Source organism: Oreochromis niloticus, linkage group LG7 (assembly GCF_001858045.2).
Source record: "Oreochromis niloticus isolate F11D_XX linkage group LG7, O_niloticus_UMD_NMBU, whole genome shotgun sequence".
Lineage (NCBI taxonomy): Eukaryota > Metazoa > Chordata > Actinopteri > Cichliformes > Cichlidae > Oreochromis > Oreochromis niloticus.
In genome coordinates, this window is record NC_031972.2 from 30,367,966 (window position 1) to 30,389,847 (window position 21,882).

Sequence of the window (21,882 nt, forward strand, 5' to 3'; positions counted from 1 at the left end):
GTGGAAGCTTTATGGTCTCTGTTTGTCGGCACGTTTGACTGGGCTTTGGCTCCCTGCAGGTAAGCAGTCCATATGGATAGCAGAAGAGGAAAACGATTGCCAAAATCCAGTCTTGTATAAACACTGGCTGCTTTCTGATGACAGTTTAGATTTCTGTCAACTAAAAAGTCATGGAGACAATTTTACTTTATCCATTTTAGTAGATTAAATAAATAAAAAGAAGTGTTTGCATTTATTTATTTTCCCTAGTTGGGCTTTTAAAACACAAAGAGAGGAAAAAAAAGTCAATACACAAAAACCCCAAAGAAATACAATGAAATGAGTCAAGGCCGAGGTTCAGCACTTTCACAGACAGCGACTGCCGCAAGACTCGCTGACATTCACCTTGTGTAGTTAATGGAAGCTACGTATAAACAACAAACCTCAAAACAGCAAATTTAAATTCAGAACCACATAGACAAACGTTAATTTGTTTCAATAATGGTTCTAACTAGCTAACTTAATTTTGGGATTGTGCAAGTTGGTGTCATATCTTTGGCAAGCTTTTTAGTCTTAATCACCATCTATCCACAGGCACTAGACAACAAAGATATGCAACTTAAAGAATCCTGAATTAAATTTAATGGGAGATTTCAGTAGCAAAGCAAAGATGGTGGGGTTCTTTGTTTTGTTTTTTTACATTTTGTGATTGATCATAAACTATTTGTTTAAGACAGAAGATTGACTCTTCTTTTCTGTCCTCTCTCTGCAGCCATCAAGGTCAACTGTCATGGCTCCTGTGGGGTCTCCAACACAGCAAACAGCACAACATATAATGTGGAGGAACAGTACTTAAACAGCACGCTGTCTGTTGCTGAGAAAGGTAAATCAATATTTTCACACTCTGATGGGTTATCACACTTCTAGAGACGTTAAAAACCACTGGCATACACTTGCTCTTTTTTCTAGGCAGCTATTGATCATTATTTGTACGTGCACTCTATGAAAAAACTTAAGGATATGCTACTTAGATCTGCATGACAGTAAGGCCAAGCCTATATTTTGAAAGCAGTGAACATACTGCAGGTGTGGCTCACTGGTTGAGCAGGTTCCCATGTACCTTATTGTTGAAATGCAGTGACCCAGGTTTGAGACTGACCTTCAGCCCTTTGCTGTGTCCCCTGCTCTTTCTACCCTTTTCTGTCTGCTTTTCAATGCAAAACTGTCAAATAAAGGCAAAAAAAAAAAAAAAAAATCTTCATCTAAAAAAAGAATATACTGCAAGTCATGGAAAAAAAACACTGATATGATCATTAGAGTATGTGACCTTTGCATCTTTCTTTGCTGATGACAGATTTATCTCCCAACATATCCCAACAAATATCAGAACCTCCTTGTCATGGCACAACTGTATGACTTGACTCAAGGCGACCGGCTTTTTACCCCATTCAGTTTAATGAAAATCTGCTGGAGTAGAGCTAATGTTACAGTGGCCTTTGCAGGTTTTTGCTTTCCTCTAACAGGAGAAAAAGATTTCACTGATCGACTAGTTTAAGAGTGGGAAAACAGTCAAAACTGCACCCAGTCCAGTGGTTGAGCTTGTAGATTGTATAAATATTGCTCACATATTTAAAGCCATTTTAAACAGTTGATCACATTGTTTAGAAATCATCTTTTAACTTTTTTCCCTGTAGGCTGACATGCATGCACCTGTGCACAACGTGATTACACATTTTTATGTTCAAGCGATTATATGTTCATTTACTGTGACACAACCAACATACATTGGGTCATTTTTAGTAGGTCAAAGTCATTCCCTGTCATTTTCCTTTGATTGTTCATCTTCACATCAGAGAGAGAGAGTGAGACACTGTCGTCTGTAATCTCAGCATCAGATCCTTGGGTAGCAAGAATGTATGTTTGTGTGAAAGTGTAAGCTAGTCCTGCTCATGGCAAAGCAAAAAATTATAGGTGTTAAAGTGCTTTCTACTGAGAATACAATCAAAATTGTCATTGAGCTCATTCCAGACAACGTAAAAGTTATTTTCTGCAGATATGCATACAGGTGGCTTTGAAATTTTTGCCTTGTCTTTGGTGTGCCTCGGGCACATCCCTAGTTTTTGCAGCCTAATGAAGAGTTACTCAGAGTAACAGTCCCCTGAAGCCTGTCTCCTCTCTGAGGTGAGACATAGCCATCAGTGTCAAGAAGCACTGATGAGACTGTTGGAGAGCCCCCACAGAGAGCAGGTTAGAGTATTTTTTCCCCCTGAGTGTCTCTGTACCAACATGCTGTGCTGCACTGTGTTGTTCCTCCTGCCTTCGGAAATAAGAGCTTACAAGACCTTCTGTTGTGAGTACGATCTTCCATCTTTTGTTTGTGTTGCAGCCCATAGACAGAAGGTGAAATGTGCCACGCATGTATGAAATCTGTTGTAAATGCAAATCACACTGTGGAACCCAATGACAGGCATTAGAGCATGCAGTCCGTGCTGGTTAAAACGGCAAACAGTTCAACGTGTAACTCTCAGGGCTGCGTTCTTCAGCGCATGATAGAAACTTCAGCTACACAATGCTGGAGAGTAGATTTAGTCAAGTACTTTACTTAAATATAGTCTTCAGGTGCTTGCCATGCTACTTCATATTTTTTCAACATTTCAGATTGAAGAGTTGTATTTTCAGTATTTCTTGAATTTTTTTTTTTTTAATTCACATACAAAATTTGAAGTGTTCTTTTATGAGCCTCATGGCATGTTTTATACACTCACTGAACACTTTATTGGGCATAACTGCTTGTCAAGACAAGTATTTAATCATCTAATCACATGGTGGGAGCTGAATACATTTAGATATGGTGAAGAAAACCTGCTGAAGGTCACACTGAGAGTCAGACTGGGGAAGAAAGGTGTTTTAAGTCAGCGGTCCCCAACCCCCGGGCCTCGGACCGGTACCGGTCCGTGAGTCGTTTGGTACCGGGCCGCGAGAGTTGAGGCTCAGGTGTGAAATGTATGGTTTTCAGGGTTTTTATCGGTTTTCAGCGTTATTTTGTTATCGTTTTTATCATTAACTCGGTTTTCCTGGGTCTTTTCACGTGTGTTATGAATAAATCTTCTTTTTTTTCGGTACCGGCACACCTTATTGCCGGTCCGTGAAAATATTGTCGGGCATAAACCGGTCCGTGGCGCAAAAAAGGTTGGGGACCGCTGTTTTAAGTGACTGTGAACGTAGCATGTTTGTTGCCAGATGGGGTGGTTTGAGTATTTCCAAAACTGCTGATCTGATAGGATTCCCCACAGAAACGTCTCTAGGTTTTACAGGGAATGGTCTGAAAAAGAGATAACGGTGAGTGGCAGCTATTTAGGTAAAAAATGCCAGAGGTCAGAGGAACATGGCCAGACTTGCCAGACCATTGTTGTGTTGTGTTTGTGTCGCAAACAAGTGACGTCACAGGACTTTCGGACTACCTTGCTGTAACGACCCCATTCATATTGAGGTGGCACTCACTTGTAATGGAAGACTAACTAACAGTCTTTAGTCAAGCCAACTAGGTGATAGTGGAAAAGAGGCATTAGAACCAAATGAACCTAGTTTGAAACGGAGTGCTGCTGGCCATATCCATCGCTTTATGACCAGACCGTACCCTTCTTTTAATGGCTGCTACCGTCACAATAACACACCATGTCAAGGTTCACATCATGATTAAGTGCTTTTTTTTTCCTGTTTTTATTTTGTTGACTACAGTCAAACGGCCTCCACAGTCACCAGATCTCAATCCAATCCAGCACCTTTGGGATCTGGTGGAATGGGTCATTTGCTTTATGGATGTGCAGCCAACAAGTCTGCAGTGTGTTATCATGTGAAAATCGACCAAAATTTGTGAGGAATGTGTCCAGCATCTTGTCTATACCATGAAGCTGCTCTTAGGGCAAAAGGCAGTCTACCTATTAGCAAGGTGTACATAATAAAGTGGCTAGGGGGTTTATTATGTCACTTTGCTCCAATTCAATTAACAGTTTGGAGCAAAGTGACAAGATGTACCTTTTATTAACTTTATACACACAAATAATGAGAGGCAGAAAGTCTGATTATCTTCAATAGCAGGCCGAAGCTTCCTCTTTCCTCCATCCTCCGAATGCCTTTGCCAAAAGTCATTACCAAAAATAAAACAGGAAGCAAGAAAAAGGGGAGACGAGGAAATCAACACAAACAAAACTGAGGAAGACGAAGACACAGAACATTAAAAACAAGAGAAAATAATAACTTAAAAACTTGTTTTAGCCTGTGTGAGAAAAATCACAAGTACTGTTGGTCCGCTGTCAGGCAGGGCGTTTCTGGGAGGTGAAAATTGGGTCAAACAGGAATCTTGAAATGATTGTGCAGACACAAACATGAGCACACCCACTTCACCCATTAACATAGCAGCTTTGATGTCCAAAGTTGTAAGAAAGAAAAATATATACATACAGCACTGTGAGAAAGTGTTTTCTGCCTTCCTGATTTCTTTTTTTTAACATTAGTCAGACTTTAATGTTTCAAATCATGAAACAAATTCTAATATTAATAACAAACATAATCTGAGTCAATACAAAATGCAGTTTTTAAATTTTGATTTATTTTTAAAAGAAAAAAGTTATCTAAACATACATATGTTACAATGTTACAACCAAATTTCTCCTTGTGGGACAATTAAAGGATTATTCTATTCTATATCCTAAGTGAAAAAGTAATTGCCCCATAAACCTAATAATTGGTTGTGCCACCCTTGGTAAAAGGAACTGCAGTCAAGCATCTATGATAAATGGCAACAAATGTTTCACTTTGAGTTGTTTTAATTCAGTCACATTGGAGAGTTTTTGAGAGAGCTGCATGGATGGCCTGTTTGCGGTCATGCCAAAGCACCTCTATTAGATTTAGGCCCAGACTTTGATTCGGCCACTCCAAAATCTTTTTTTTTTTTTTTTTTTTTTGGTGCCATTCAGAGGTGCACTTGCTGATGTGTTTTGGATCATTGTCCTGCTGCATAACACATGTGCTCTTGACCTTCAACTGATAGTTGGACGTTCTAATTCAGGATTTTCTGGTAGAGAGCAGAATTCATGAAATAGACCCAGACCACCACGAAAACTTTCCCAAAAGTTTTAGGGTCATCAAGATGCTTTTGGTAAATGTGGGATGAGGTTTAGAGGTACAGCCAAAGAGGAAAAGCTGTAATGAGTCTGTATTATTGTTTAACTTGATCAAAAAATTGGCTTGATCCTCTGAATTTATTATTATTGTATAAACAATAATAATAAACAAGGTTTGTCTCTGAGTTCTTTGTATTTCATGCAGTGCTGCTTATGAGTACATGAGGAAAATATCGGTTCATTTGAAAGTCAATACGGCTCAAAGTGTATTATTAGAAAGCGTTTTCACTATAACCACACACGGACCAAATAAATTCCTTTCAAATTATAAAATATTTTCTAACAGAAGGTTTTTGTTCTTTGAAGCGAAGACTCAGGCCTTCTGGCAAATATGTGATAGTAAAAGTTATTTTGTCATGTCGCCCAAATTCCTGGAGTTTAGTGTATCACATTTTATTTAATTTATCCAGTGTGTGTGACCCTTGGCTGTCTATACCAGCGTGGTCCTCCAGTTAAAGAAATTGCTGTGAGATGAAGACCATCAGTTCTCACAGTGGCACAGTCAGACATTACTCTGACTCTTTAGTAGAGAGCTGCGAGGTTAAAAATGTTTTAATCAAACAGTCAGAGTTGGTTAACTCAGTGGTCTTGCATGCAAACGTTCTTCGGTAGTTGTAGATCATTATTACTTCTTCTATTGACAGTTTTTAGTTGTGTAAAGTTTTTTCTTCTATATTTAAGAGTTTTTATTAAATGAAATGAAATTGTTTATTTGCTTAATGTTGCCACTGACACCAAAACCCAGGTGCTGCTTCAGTGCTAATCTAAATAACTGTGACGTGAATCAAACTGTGAGTTTTCGTTTAATGGTGGGCAGGTTTGAGGTTTTTTTGTTTCGTTTTTTTTTTTCTTCCTCTTAATAACAGAAAGAGACGTTGAAAGCAGGAAGTTCCTTGAAGCAATAGTTAAACTTACTCAAAGCCTTACTGTGAAACGTGAGGCACCAGAAGGAGGTGGTCATAAATAATTCATGACACACCCTCTCTCCGGGCTCCTCTTTATCTCTGCCGTTTTCCCGTATCTCACTCTCTTCCAAAAATGGGCTAGTTCGCCCCCAAGGGTCGAGCAACGGAGGGGGAGTGAGAGAGGAAGGGTGACAGAAGATCATCTCTCACACACACACACACACACACACACACACACACACACACACACACACACACACACACACACACACACACACTTTAACAAAGCAGGCGACCCTCGCTGTGGCTGGCTGATAATGTGGTATGCCACAGATGCTTGGCGCTTAGGGGAGTGAAGACCGCTTACATCAGCAGCTCTTCATGGACACTGGCTTTAAAAAGTGAGAGCTTCATATTTAGAACACGTTTAAGACAAAGCCACTGTGGAAGTTTTTTTTTAATAGTGCTATTTTTTTAATAGCATTTCGGCAAAGACAATATTTCTTCTTCATTAGGTTTATAAATGTGTTACTAAAAAGGCACTGTTTGCTGTTTTTTAGACTTTAAAAAACTTTGATTTCTACAGTGAGTAATCCAGGGTAGTAGTAGCAGCAGCAGCAGTAGTAACAGTTCTGTATTTTCAAAAGGGACAGCTTATCCTACTGTCAGTTTGTTATGTCTTTGGTCTGTGCTGCCATTTATGCATCGAGGCTGTTTTGGTGTTTCAAAGATATCTGATGTAGACACATTTGCATTCTTTGTAAAAGCATAAAGTAAAAGGATTTGGGACTTTTCTTTTGGTGTTAAAATGCCCAAAATTACATTTGGAAAAAAATGTTCTAGAAATTATTGATCAGGTTACTCAAAGAAAATCCACAAACCTTTTTGTAGGAAGTTTAATACCAGAACTGTTTTCTTTCTGCTGTCTACACCTGCTAACTAAAACAGGGGTGCATCTTAGCAATGTCTCTTTTTAGTTATCATGACTTGGTTGCCTAGTTTTTAAATAGTTTTCAGTAGGTCGTCTGAAAAATCAAAAATCAAATATATGCCAGCTGGGAACTAAGTGAACCTCGGGGCTGTGTAGGGGAGAATTGGTGTCTGTTAGGCAACAGTAAAAGCGGAATATTATCTTTTTTTTCTTTTATTGTGTCCTTGACTACACAGACTGTGTGAACCACATGAAATAGTCACAGTTCAGGTCTGTGTAGTCATCCTAGTATCTCGCACAACATGGGGCTCGATCAAAATATCGATGAACAAATGTATTTATTTTCAATTATCCAACCTTTATTTAACCAAAAAGGGCAAATAATGAAATTGATTATAACAAAAACAGGTATGGAAGAAAAATACAGTAAACTAGAATAAGCACAGGGTTCAGGATTATCACTGATCTGGGGCCAGTAAAAACCTCTCTTGGGCAGGGTAATTGGCCCATTTGGAGCCTCACTTTATAATCTCTTTATGATAATAAGTCCTGCTAGGTTTTAATAGCAGAATGAATGTAACTGTTATTATTAAAAGGTTAAATAATCATTTCAATAGGGTTAATGTTACTCCAATTCTGATGATGAGAATGGCTGTGTGTGAGGAGATTGATGTTGTTCCTCTTTTGTGACTTTTAAAGAGTCTTTTATTCTTTCACCTGTGTGGTCCTGGCCCAGTTTGCATGCAGTGTGTGCACTGCACTGTTAAGACTGTTTCTTTTAGCAGTAAACAGGATTGAGTGATATGCACGCACACGCATACACACACACAGTCTGAGCTCTTCCCTCAGGAAACGTAGACTGAAGGGGAAAAAGTTGTGCCCGTCCCTAATGAGGTGGGACATGTTGCTATCTGTAGCAATTTAATTGGGCTGCCAGCTCATCTACAGAATTAATAAGCTGGTTGACTCAAGGTGCTCTCAGTGTGATGGGGACATAAAGGCGATTGTTGCTTCCTTATGACCTAGTTATTAGTTTTAACTGAGCTTGTAAAGTAAACAGCGCATGTAATGATGGCCCAAGAAGCCAAAATTGAACCTGTAATATTAATGTTAAATAGTTGGGGCTGTGAGAAATCAGAAATCTCATGATCTCATGATTATTTGGGACAAACGCTTACATATTAATACAGATTTGAGGTTATAAAATTTTCTTCTGTTTGGAGTTTTAGTCACACCTCTCCATACCTCAGGGCATTTCCTGCTGAGAGGTTTGCCTATTGTGCTTCATTTTCTGGTGACAAGTAATAGAAGCTTAGCAGCCTGATGATGTTGCACTTGAAGAACTTCCTGCCCTGCAGCCCTGTTGACCTGTAATGTTCTCATGCATGTGAAAAATAAGTTTGTGATTTGTTAAATTATGGGTAACTTGTCTTCAGGCTAATGCAAGAATGCAAGAAATAAGATAAGATGCACTTTGACATGTTTATTTCACTACACTTTGGTTTTTATGTTATTCAACATTGTCAAGCTCTGATTTATTTATTTATTTTTTGCACAGAAGCGTCTGTCTTCTGTGTGTTCTCTTCTGTAAAATCATTGATTATAGTGACGCCGATCAGGCACAATATTTTCACCACTGACAGGTAAAGTTAATAACACTGATTATCTCTTCATCGTGGCACCTGTTAGTGGGTAGGATATATAATGGAGCAAAGGAGATATTCTGTCCTTAAATCAGGAAAAATGGAAAAGTGTAAGGATTTTAGCGAGTTTGACAAAAGGCCAAATTGTGAATAGTAGACGACTGGGTCAGAACATCCCCTGAACTGCAGCTTTTGTGGGGTGTTCCTGCTGTGCACTGGTCAGTATCTATCAAAACTGGTTCAAGGAAGCAGCAGTGGTGAACCAGCAACAGGCTGATGGGCAGCCAAGGCTCATTGATGCACAGACGAGCTGTTGTAGCTCAAATCTGGCTGTGATGACTGGTGTCAGAATACACAGTGCATCGCAGTTTGTTGTGTACAGGTCTGAACTGGAGACTGAAGAGGACTTGGATGAACAGAATCAGCTTTCTGAGACATGAGATCAACTTTTCCTCAACTTCCAGGCAACTGATTGAAAAGCTACCAGTGAGACCACGAGATACTCCTGATTGACACATTGCCTGGTGGTAAATACATTGGAGCGTTGCCTAGACCATTAGACAGAGCGAAGCAACAATTTTGAACTTTATGTGGATTTATGTGTCGTTCTGATTTCTGCTGTAGAAAATCATGCAAATTTATGTAAATCTCATGCCTCATTTGCTTATTTAAACATGAAAAATGTGAGAAAGAAAATAATAAAAAATTATTAATATTGTCTGCCTTTTAATGTATGTCTTTCTTTGCGTGGGATTCTGATTATACCAATAACTAACATTTGAGACTGGATATTCTCTGCTTTTCCATACTATCAACAAACCCCATGGAAAGGCCAAAATCAACAAAGAAGTAATCATTCTAATGAGGTTTCCTGTGCAGGCTAGGAGCTTTTATCTGCATTTCCTTTGCGCCACGGAGCTCCATTGTTGTCCAAAAACAAATAAAAAAGACATCAGTGAATCCCGCTGTTCCACAGTCGATGAAATTTTCCTTCATTACAGTAAATGCAGGTACTGTAGTTCATCTTCAGCCCTTCTCACTTGCGCCATCTGGCTGTAAGCACCAGTTTACCAAATGTGTACCTCTCCCAGCAGGTTTCAGGTGAGAGTTGGGCTTCACTGAGGGGAGAAAAAAAAGTTTATGGTCTTGGACTAGGCTTAAACCATTTCTGGAAAACTGACCCTTTATATGATTGAGTTTGAGTAACATTTATTTTAAACCAGAGATAAACGTTCATGAGGATAAAGCTCAGGGCTGTGGCTTTTGTTTTAGGAATTTACTAGCTATGAAAAAAACAAAACATGGAGCATTATCTTAGCTTCAATCCAAAAGGTCATACTTGTCACACTGATGCTGGTCTGCAGATGTGACGGGATGGAAGAAAAAGGCTTGGCTTTGCTTGCTGCGGCCTCGCCAAGCCTATAAATGATTGCTGAGAGAACCTCGAACTTTGCCACTTGTGTCACCCAGCAGTTTATCACTTCTTATTACTAACCATTAATAGTCTAAGTCACTAGAAAAGATACCTCAGCGTAATTGTCTCAGCTAAAGCCTGTTTTATCTCAGAAACCTCATCCTGCTGGGAAAGCAGGTGAGCCCTGCTGGCACGCTGTGTCCTTGGATCATCTGTGAATTAAAAGTTAATGAAAGAATATGGACATAAATCATGAGATTATGAGATTTTACAGCACATTCACTTTAATTTGCCGTTTTTTCTGTCTACTAATCTTACTGTAATGATTTTAGCGTATGTATATTTATTAGTATGTGCCTCTGCTCCTTAATGGGAGGATCTATTAAAATCTGTGTTTTGATAAAAGCGTCATTATAAATGTAAACCTTTTTGTTTTTACAGGTGTCCTGGGAGTGGGCGAACACAGTTTCCCGTTCCAGTTTGTCATTCCAGGTGAGTGAAACTTCATTCTTCCGAGTGCCCAGCACCGCCTCAGTTCCCGTAACAAGTTTTCTTAGATTTGTTTTATCACCCATCTAGGTCAGTTCAGCGAAGGGTGCATGCTGATGCAGGTGTGATATCCCCTGTTGACAAAGCAGTTAAGGTCCAATTCATGTGAAGGCATATGGAAAAACATTATGTAGTCAGTGTTTAAAGATTTAGGAGTGGTATGCTATTTCCTGACACTTTTATTGCTACTTAAAAAGGTTTTTTTGCTCATGATAGATAACAAAATCACAATGTGTAAATAACCCTAAAGATCAGCTGACCATTCTTGGCACCTGTAAGGCCACACATTGTGCAATCTGTCTGGTATCTTACACCCTCTCTGAGGCACAGGCTGACACACGAAGGGGGGTAGCCGGGGGTTATTTTTAGTTCCCTCTCCTTTTGTGCAGTCACTGTTTAATTGGTCTTCATGCCTCCGTGCTTTGTCCTCCTCTCCTTTCAGCCCACCAGTCTTGAGAACATCAGTGAAGGGCATGTTAAATATCAGGCAGAGAGAGGTGGATAAAGAGGCTCCTGCTGCCCCCTGCTGGTACCTCAGAGAGGCTAACCAACCTTAATATGAACCGTGTGATCCTTAAGACTTTTTATGGTTAAAAAAGAGTCGACCTGAATTGTAACGTGGTTTAAAAATTGAGCATTTATCAGATTATCTTAGCAAGTTATTCTTTTCAAAGTTTCTCAAATAGTCACAAAAGACATCATAATAAAAATGAATCTTCCACAAAAACAGTGTCACCAATAATCAAAATACAATAATGCAATTTATTTTTCGTACAATTGACAGTTGGTGACGAGGCTTGCAGATTGCGATTTTTGGCACTACACACTGTTAAAGGCAAACGGAGACTCCAGCTCATACAAAATGCTCTGTTTCGGGCAGTTTTTCTTCTACTCTTGGCTCTGAAAACCATATAAGAGATGGGATCTTATGGCTATTCAAACCTAATGTTTTAGAGGGATATTCAATTAGAAGAAAGCTGGCTTAAAAGGCTGAAAAGCTCAAATGACTTGTTTAACTCAACTAAGGAGCTGAACGAAGGCTCAGTGTAGGATAAATAAGGATTATTTTGAACTGTGAGTAACACAGAGCTACTCAAGTAGAGTCCAAGCAAAAAAAAAAAAGAATTATAATGGGTCCACTTTAAGGTCAAAAGATGAATGGACATTGCATATGAAGGGCTTTGACATCACCAAGTTATTTCTAGGCTCTTATGTTTCCAGTCTATGGATTTTATCTGCACTCAAAGGAGCAAGCCAGGCTCTACAACCCTTAGCCACTTTCAGTAACCACAAGCAGCCCAGTCCTGTGTGTCCCCAGGGAAATTCAGCCTGATATCAGCCATTGATGGCTCCATTTTAGTTGCCAGGCTGTCTGCAACCAAACAACAACAATCTGCCTCTCCTGCTTAATTCTTATTGACAGCAGCAGCAGCAGAAAGTCCCTGGAGCAGCTGGCATTAACATCTGAATGAGGATCAAGGAACACATTAGAACAGAGACTGCGCCAGGGGGCTCTGCCATTATTTTGACACCACATTAAACACTTTTGTGTGCATTCCGCTTGGAAATTTATACACATGGGCAGCATCAGAACAGGTTTTGAACCTGTTGTTTTGGGGTTTTTCCTCTTCACTGGATCTGAACATCTCTCCCCTTCTGTCTGTCTCACTGCTGTCTCCCCAAAATAGTTATTTTTCTCTTCTTGAATTTCCTACGCTCCTATGTTTACCCTCACAGTTTCCACTTCTTCACTGTCCTTTTCCCGAGACACATAGCCTGTCCTTTTTATCACTGAGGACACCTGCAGGAATCCATCTGAAAGTTTAGTTTAGTGACATCTCCGAGGGAATGCATACAGACAGATTTCAGCTCGGTCTCTGCTTGGGGGAAATATGTACGAAAAATAAAGTGTAACCCTCCATTTTTCTAGAATTTCTACATTTAATTTTCCTTTTTCTCCTTCTTTTAATTTTTTTTTACCTAAATTTACAATTAAATGTGTTGAATTTAAACTTCTTTTTTCCCTTTTTTCAATTTAAAAGAAAGTTTTTGGTAATCCTTAATAGAAAATACCAAAAAGAAAAAAATGTAATTCTAAGTATAACTTATTTTAGTGGTTATTGTTATTGTGTATTTCATGAATTTTAAATAAGGAAAAAAAAACCCAATAATGAATTTGTAATTGTGATCTTGGACATATATCACACAAGGTCTGTTGCATATGGAAGACTAAAACTGGCAATGTTCAAAGCTTGTAAAGAAATAAACAAGTGACTTATTTAACAGATTAATATGCACCAAAAGTAATCATTTGAAAAATTACATTATGCAATTACTTATAAAATAACAAAAAAATCTCATTGTTTTAATTTGCCTTTTTTTTTTATTTATCAAGTCGTTCTTTGAATCCCTCGCACTAATTAGTCATCCAAAATATATAAATTTTTATGACTTTTTTTAATATTTCTTGTACTTTCTATTACTGTGCACTTTTGCTTTATTGCAATAGTCCAGACTAACAGCATTGTTTTCAGTCTAATTTACTTCTTTGTTTTTCCTAACCAGAGGCAGCTATTTTCTTTGATTTGGGCGTCAGTCACCCAAATGTGAAATGCTGACTACTTAAGTACACTTTGTAAACCAGAAACAAACAAGTTTGTGGAAATGCAAAAGCAAAATGATTCAGAAATAGATGTAGAAATAAATTCATGCATTTAATGTGATGTTATTTATTGGCTGTTTCTGACCTCCGTAGTTTACAGGCCGCAATAGAACAACTCATTGGTTGTGTGAGAACTTGAAAATATAAGACCTTTAATCACATAGTTTACCTGTGACCCACTTAGTCGCCACCTATGGAGACAGTTTTTGTTTGTTTTGTTTTTTGGACAGTCTGTCTTACTGAGCTTGTTAGCTTTCTGGTACAGTGAAGGTGTGACCCTCTGAAGTTGATGAAAGTTACAGCTTTATTGAGAAACTGATGTGGGCTGGATTTAAATTCCCAGTGTCACTCATGTTTGTGCTTTCTTTCCCCCCCAATCTCCTCCTTAGCTGCTGTCCCAACTTCCTTTGAGGGACCCTTTGGGAAAATAGTTTACCGAGTGAAGGTGACTATTGATACGCCACGCTTCTCCAAGGACTACAAAATCCAGAAGCCCTTCTACCTACTCAACATGCTTAACCTCAATGAGGTTCCAGACATTGCTGTAAGTGCTTGATTCACATTTGTTTTCCTTCACTTTGATCTCAGCTTTATTCTCTTTGATTCTTGCCAAGTGCATTTAGGACTGGATTGAAAAGAATGCTGTAATGCATTTCTTTATTTAATAAACTTTTATCTTTGTCGAATCTTATTTGATTTCGTGGCAGAGCAGGAAAGGGTTCTCTCCCTCCTACTCATAATTAAGTCTCTTCTCCTGATGACTGTCAGTTTCCTGTTTATCCTGCAATAAAGAGTCTGCGCAGCTTCTGCTAGCCAAACTTTTTAATTACTACCAACGTACGGACAGACAGACATTTATTCAACAACTCTGCCTCTTCAGTATCACAGTTCTGTTGTGGCCACCAAGAAGTTCAACTACCTCCTGGTGAAGTCGGGGACTGTGATGCTGAAAGTTGGCAGTGACATGAAGGGTTACATCCCCGGTCAGGTCATCAAGTTATTGACGGAGATCCACAACAAATCTGGCAAGGACACGGGGTGTGTACTGGCCAGTCTCATACAGGTATGTTATTAAATGTAGACAGTTATATCAATATTTTTTAACTCATCAATGGTTGGTGTAAATAATCTTTAAGAAAGACTGAGAACTCATAGACTTCCTGAATAAACCAGAATTTCCACTCAAGTAACAAATCTTTTCATGTGGACACACACAAAATTCTTTCTACCTCAGATAAAAACAGTTATCTTGATCATTTCCAGAACAGTAAGTTATCCTGCGAGCTTTCACGTTAGGTGTGTGTGAAGCGGTTTGAATTTGCCATTACATCTTTTCATGTTTGTAATTGTTTGACTTTGTCACATCAGAGAGTGACCTACAAGACTCACAAGCCTGTGGTAGACCTACGGACCATTGCAGAGGTGGAGGGAGCCAAAGTGAAGGCAGGAAAACATGCAGAGTGGAAGGAACAGATCATCGTTCCTCCACTCCCTCAGTCACAACTGACAGGCTGCAACCTTATAGACATCATCTATTTCATTCAGGTCTGTGTGTGTGTGTGTGTGTGTGCATGTTATACCAAGTTGATGGCAGTTTTGCAGGTTTAACATATGTTAGTTGAAGCTTTTCAGCTCCAGCTTTTCATTTATCTACTTCCTTTATGCTGTCCTAATTGTTTCTGAATCAGACCACAGAGTATTGGTGGCAGCCCTCTGGTGGGCTGTGAAGGTACTACAAGTTAACTGTAAAAAGTCATTTAAAATAAATAATAATAAATACATTTGACCCTAAATATTTAAATATCAAATAAAGATTCAAACTTTTCATTTTCTGAGCTATTTTTGGATCTAAGTATGGATCTAAGTAGTAGGAAAGAACTAAAGTGGAGCTGCAGGTCTTATAGAGCAGTGAAGCTTTTAATGGATAGTTGACCTTAACAAGTAAATTATCGTAGGATCCAAATGAATCAAAGGAAGGCAAAAAAATTCATGTGATTGTCCAAGGTCAAAGTATGAGTGGGTCACAATAGATTTTCGAAGTAGGAAGAAGTTCAGCAATTCCTCTATGATGATATTGTGATATTTTGCAAATGACCATTGCAGCTAATAGCGGATCATCTGATTTTTATTTTTTCACCCTCATCATTTAAGATATTTTTTACCATTTTTAGTGCTACATTGAAGTATGATTTCAAGTTTGGCAAAATGGTTCGATTTGCCAGAGGAAGCAATTTGCAAAACTTTCCAGGTTGCAGTTTCTTGGTGTTCTTGAGTGCTGCTGCTTTAAGAGGAACTTATTAAAGTATGCTGCTCGTGTCATTTCTAAACTGTTAAAATGGCGGATGCACATATTAAATGTGCTTTTAATTCTTGGTGTCAGACACTTTTCTACAGAAACAAAGGGTCTTTGCTAAGGGTACCCAAAAGGGGTGGTAACTTTTAAAGAATAGAATCTACAACAGCTTTTTTACGACACAGGATGAACTTGGGTGGGGGGGAAATAAAAATTAAATAAGGAATATTTTTAGCTGTGAATAATGCATAGTTAACAGAAACTGATGCCGCTGCTCCCTTCATGGATCTCTGTTTGTGTTACAGGTGTCACTAAGATATCCTGAAGCAGCTGTCACTCTACCTATCTACATCGGGAACATCGCTTTAAACCAGTCTCCAACGAGGTCTACACCAACCAGTCCAGTGCGTGCAGCAGGGGTGATGCCCAGCGCTCCACCAGCGGAGGAGGATCCAGGCGATGATTTATGTGCAGGAGGCTTTACCAGTGAGGAACTTCCCACAAAGAGTCACTCACAGCAGGATCCCTCAGGCCAGGCAGTCACAATGTCTCCCAGCGCCTTCAGCTACGCACCGGGTGCGGCGGCGGCGCCTAGCCACAATCACCCCAACGCATCTGCTCCCCTCTTCTGTTTGTCCACTGGAGCCACCATACCTTTCTTCACTGAGGGAAATGTTGCTCCAACCCCCACATCCTGTTCACTCATTCTCCCTCCAGAGTACAGCACTTCTGACTACCCTCACGGTTAGTACTTAATGTACTTAATAAACCTACCACACCCAATCAAACACCTGCAAGGTGTAATGGCTAATTGGGCATTTATGAGTTGCATCATCATCATCATCATGCTTCGAGTTTTCAAAATATCGGCCGATATATTGGGTTTTTTTTTTAAATCACCAAATATCTTTACATACCAGTCTTTATGAAGTCCTGTATCGGCCAAGCTCCACTCACAGCAGTCCACAGAATTTGTCAGATAATAACAATACAGATACTCCAGATGTGGTAGAAACTGTTGTTATGCTGTACAGTTGGGCATTTAAAATTTGCAGCCAGCCTTAATGTGGACACTAAAGGACCTGCAGTTTCTTGCACTTCCACATTTTCAACACCAGAGGTCGACTTCGCTGCTACTCATGGAAAGGCTGTGACAGCGCCCCCACTGGCCAAAATGACCAAGCAATGTGTTTTGCATTTTCTGGCCTATAATCTCCAGTAGATTAAATCACAGTTAGGTTCTGAGATAACCTTAAACTCTTATCTAACTCTGTTTACTTTTTTTGCCTCTGTGTGTTCCAGAGCCCCCACCTAGTTATGAGGAAAGCTGCAGTAGTGCCGACTCCAGTTTCAACAGTAGACAGTAGAGAAGAAACAGGTGGATGAAGAATTGTGACCACTCCCACCTACACCTGTTTGCACTCGCCTCAAAACGAATCCAGAGACAAGCTGGATGAAAAGAGGATGGATGCTTCAAACTCCCCAAAGATTGATTCTTTGTCCTGCAATGAGTTTTTAAAAAAGGGATCATTTCTTATAATGAATATAATAATTAAAATTTTTCCTCATGTCCCAGCAGATAATGTCAGGTGAACATCACTGTGCCTAAAAAAAAAAGAAAAGAAGTATTTCACATTGTTATACAGCATTTAGAATAATCAGTCGTTGGACACGTCTGTTGTTTTTATTTCCAACATGTTGTTGCATCTGTGATGCCTTGAAACTAATGCTGGTCACCGAAGACTTGAGACAGATGAAAGCTTACAGTCTGGCCTTTTTGTGTTGGTGGTAGGGGGTCCAGACATGCGCTTGTTAGTGTGGTTCGCTGTTGTTTGTACACGTCTCACCTGTCCTCGTCATCGTGCAGGCAGAGCTGCCTCCATCATGGGTATAAAGAGAGGAATACACAGTCACAGGTGATGCCTGTGATAACAGCTCCTTTTCATAGCAAAATCTTTTTTTTAAAATGCCCATAATGGTTATAAAGAGAAGTGGGTCCTTAGGGAAACCACTCAGCTGATTAACTGATTAAAATAATTAAAGGAACAAATTCAGTTCATTCAGTAGTTTTCCTCTGGTCTGTTGTGCTGTTTGTTTCTTTTTTAAAATCTAGATCATCTTGAGTTAATCGATTTCAGATATCCTTGTTATGGAGCTAGATGGAATTTTGAAAATAATACATTTCAATAGGTCATCAGCAATCATGAGCCAGTTTCTCAAAAAAAAAAAAAAAATCATAAACCTTTTATTCTACTGCCATCATTCCTCTGTCAACGTTTGCCAACCATATCCTTCTGCAGAAGTAGGCATCCAACAACAAATGACAAGAGGCTGACAATGTAATCATTAAAAGCCTCCACAACAGCTGAGCTGCTTCTTTTCTTTGGCAGTTGTTGATAATGGAAATAAAGTAGTTCCTAAATGAAACTGCTTATGACAAAATCAGGGTATTTTGTTGCATTACCAGGTCATGATGTAGCTATTCCTTATGTTTTGGGCTTTTATGGGCTGTTTGGTCCATGTACAACTGTAGAGAGAGCTTGGTTTGCACTGCTGGCAGTAATTCAGATGTGTTCTCGATGGGTTTTGGCTGCCCTTCTTCACAGATTCTGTTCATAACCTTTATTAATTTATAAATCCATCCAAGTGGTGGAGGGTTTCTAGTTTGGTGACCTCTGGCTCACAGTGAGGCACTTTGCATCAGGACTGAGGACATGGTTCTCAGTCGGAAAAGGGTACAGTGTGCACTCTGGGTCGGGGAGGGGTTTAAGTGTCCCGGGTGTTGAACTGACAATTGAGGGAAAGGGGAGCGGGTGATTGATAGACAGATGTGTGTGGTACGGGCTGTACCAGTCTGTTTTAAGGAAGAGAGATCTGAGCATAAAAATGAAGTCGTCAATTTACCAGTTAATCTACATTCTCCCCCTCGCCTGTGGTCATGAGCTGTGGGTAGTAAACCAAAGAATGAGATAACAGATATTTGAAAGGTGTCTGGGATGAGGAGCTCACATCGCAAAGAGTCAGTCGAGGTAGTTCTGGCTTTTTTTTTTTCTTTTTCTTTTTCTTTTTACAATGTCCTACTGGAAAGATGCCCCCATGGTGGAACCTGAACACGCTGGAGAGATTGCATTGCTCAGCTGGTTGGGAACACAATGAAGAACCCAATGACAGGCAAGTGTGGGTGTCTCTGGGTAACCTGAACTCAGATGAGCTTCAGAAAAAGCATGCATGGATATTTTCCTTTGTTTGTTTTTTTTTTTCTTTTTGTGTGTGTCTTTTAGCTCCAAAGGTGCCGTGGCATTCAGTTCCACTATATCCAAGAGTAGGCAGACAGCTGCAGAGCTGATATGTTGGAAACTGGGAAACTCACACCAAATCAATATCGATGGATAAACAGCACTACAGACCAGAGGAAAATTAAATGCAAATTAGATTTTAAGAGGAAAAGTTCTTTTAATCAAAAGCGCTTCCAATGCAGTCAAACTATCGTATTATTTATTATATGTTTTATTTCATTACTTCTCCCTTGCATTGGCTCCTTAAGATATTTTTCTTGCCTTACCACTTTTGTATTCAGAGGGCAGCCTTATTTTCCCTGTGGCTGGTTATGAGGACTGCAGTACCGAAAGTCGTTGTCTGCCCCCTTGTGGGTAATACCGGTACAGGCTTTATCTCTTTTGAGCCTGCTCTTGAAACTGGAGACTAATATGACCGGCCACGTTAACTGACCCACCTAACTTAGTCCTTGTTTCTGTCATTCACCAGCTGAGGTCTGCTCTAAAAATGTATTTCTTTCTTTTCTGTTGAGAAGAACTTATAAACTGAGGTTGAAGATGCATGTGGTTTGCATCATGATGATTTATTTTATTCTTCCCCTCTTTGTTGCCTTAAATTTCTTCTGGTGATTTGAGTGTTTCAGTCAGTGCAGATGGTGACACACATCTGAACAGCTCAGCACTTCATTTACTCTGTGCGTGTGTGTGTGTGTGTGTGTGTGAGTGAGAGAGAGAGAGAAAGTAAAATGCAGTTTAACCTCAATCACACTTGAGTTCGAGCCGATTTCTGATCCAACATCTGTAAAAGTGGAGATATTTTCCTTTTTTGTCCATTTCTGCTTGTGGTCAGCAGTGGGTTTTAACTCTATTGTATTTTGTGTTGTTGTACCATAATATGATCTCAGCAGTGCACAAATGTCTGCTATTTTCTGTTGTATGTATAGATATTTGTTCACCAAACCTTTTGTTTTGCACGTATAAAAACTCTTTTCTCATTTCATTCATAACAGCAAAATAGACTTCAGTGCTGCAGTTCCACGTAGTTGCATACATTTGTCATATTGTGTCATATATTGATGACAAAAAAAAATTCAGCCACATCCTCCAGGCATAGTAATGCCTAATGCCCCTGAAAATCTGAAGCACAACATCTGCACTGAATGTTTGTGTGACTCTTCGTGTGTTTTCGTCTTATCTTGCCACTCCGCTTCAAATCACTGCACGAGTTTCTGATAGCAGAAATCTTGTGGCTCTGCATTATTGTGAAAGCATGCCTTAAACAATCTGGATACCCTTCAACATTTATATCAGCCTGTGGTGGACTACCTTCTTCTTCTCTATGAGGACATCAGGACATGCTCCTCCTACTTTGTCTCCGGCGGACTGTGCAAAGTGCATTTGATGTACACAGATGTAGCTTTCAAAAACAGTAAGACACTGGACTTTTTAGACCTGCTGAACTCTGTTTTTAACTCTTTGTTTTAGAAAAAAAAAACTTGTGCAATTCCTTCTTTCTGAAGTCATTTCACGCTGCCTTTACCAGCCCTCATTCTGTTCAAATCCTCTTCACCAAAAGGTACTATAGCTTTATGAAACCCCTCATATTATGTTATCTTTTCATCCCCCTCCCCTCACATATTGATGAGTGGTGTCCAGTTTTGTATTTTTCTACTATATGAGCTGTTTACAGGTGCAGTGTGGATATACTAATAGTTGCACCTCAACCATTACGTGTACAGTTTCAGCTTACAGTGCAGAATCAAAGCTGTACTGCATAGAATGACAATAAAGTTATATGACATGTCTTTTGATCTTTATTTCTGCCTAGTGCGTTACTTTATGGCAAACATTTTCATTTGTTCTCGTGTAGAACAGATGAAGCTATGCAGATGACTCATCTGGAGCCATTTGTAGCTACAATAAACTTAAAAGTAGGTTTGGTAAGGGGTAGCTTTAGCAAAGCACTACATCCACTCACATTTCTGTGAAAAAAAACAAAAACAAAACAGTTTGATTGATTGATTGATTGATTGATTGATTGATTGATTGATTGATATACCTTTATTAGTCCCACAAGGGGGAAAGTTTTCTGCTGTATAAAAAAAATAGACTGTTTATTGTTACACCTGAACGTTTTGCCAGACTTTCTTATGTTGTGGCAGGGGTTTCAAAACACAAGGTATGGGTCTAGAAACGGCCTGGCAAAGACTGCAATCTGGTCCAGTGTATAATTTTAAAAAATGTGAAGAAGGGCATAAATTTCTCAATTTTAATAGTGTTTTCACATGATTTAACAGCTTTGGCTACTAATAAACACCTCCCCCACTGCCATTCATACTAAAGTAAATAAATAATAGATAAACATTGCAATGACAGAGAAGTCCCTGTTTTTTCCATAATCCGCTACAGAAATGTATTTTCTTTTACAATGGGCTCAAGTAAAAAAAAAAAAAAAAGGCATTTTCTGTGGACAAAATATTTCTGCTTTATAATTACAGGACACTATGCAATGAGCTACCAGAATTTATTTTTTCTTTTTGTTTCCTTATCAGGTAGAAGAAGACATTGCTTTTACATTTGTAGTTCTTTTTCTTATATCTCAGGTATTACATGTGTAGTTAATCTTCTTTCCACTGATAGAAGGGGGGGTTCCCTGGTCCGACCTACTTGTATGCGGCCCATGATGTAAACTCAGTTTGAAAACCCCGTGTTATATATGAATAATGTTTTCATCATTGAGAAAAACAGGATAGTAGCACAGGTCTGCTATTCCATCCATCCACATCCACACACACACACACACACACACACACACACACACACACACACACACACCTTTTATTTATACAGGTGGTCCCATTGAGACCCAATGTCTAATTGCAAGAGAGAACTGTTCCAGACAAACATGTATACATCAACAGTACGGGTTCATGCTGAGGAAAAGAACTGCAGATGTGATCCACTCTCTTGGTGGATTCTAGAGGAAGACTATGCTGGGGTGCCAAGAGAGGAAGTGTGGGACTGCATGAGGAAGTCAAGAATGGCAGA

General features: G+C 39.3%; 1 protein-coding gene across 1 annotated transcript in view; it reads left to right on the forward strand.

Annotated features, from left to right (window-relative positions):
- Positions 1-20,651, forward strand: part of arrdc1b (arrestin domain containing 1b) — a 45,294-nt gene extending 24,643 nt beyond the window's left edge. The window contains exons 2-8 of the mRNA XM_003440221.5: positions 752-862; positions 10,497-10,547; positions 13,656-13,810; positions 14,147-14,329; positions 14,635-14,811; positions 15,865-16,303; positions 16,862-20,651. Of these exons, the coding sequence (XP_003440269.1) occupies positions 752-862; positions 10,497-10,547; positions 13,656-13,810; positions 14,147-14,329; positions 14,635-14,811; positions 15,865-16,303; positions 16,862-16,926 (1,181 nt within the window). The 3' untranslated portion in view covers positions 16,927-20,651. The remainder of the gene's footprint in view (positions 1-751; positions 863-10,496; positions 10,548-13,655; positions 13,811-14,146; positions 14,330-14,634; positions 14,812-15,864; positions 16,304-16,861) is intronic.
- Positions 20,652-21,882: the final 1,231 nt, after the last annotated feature.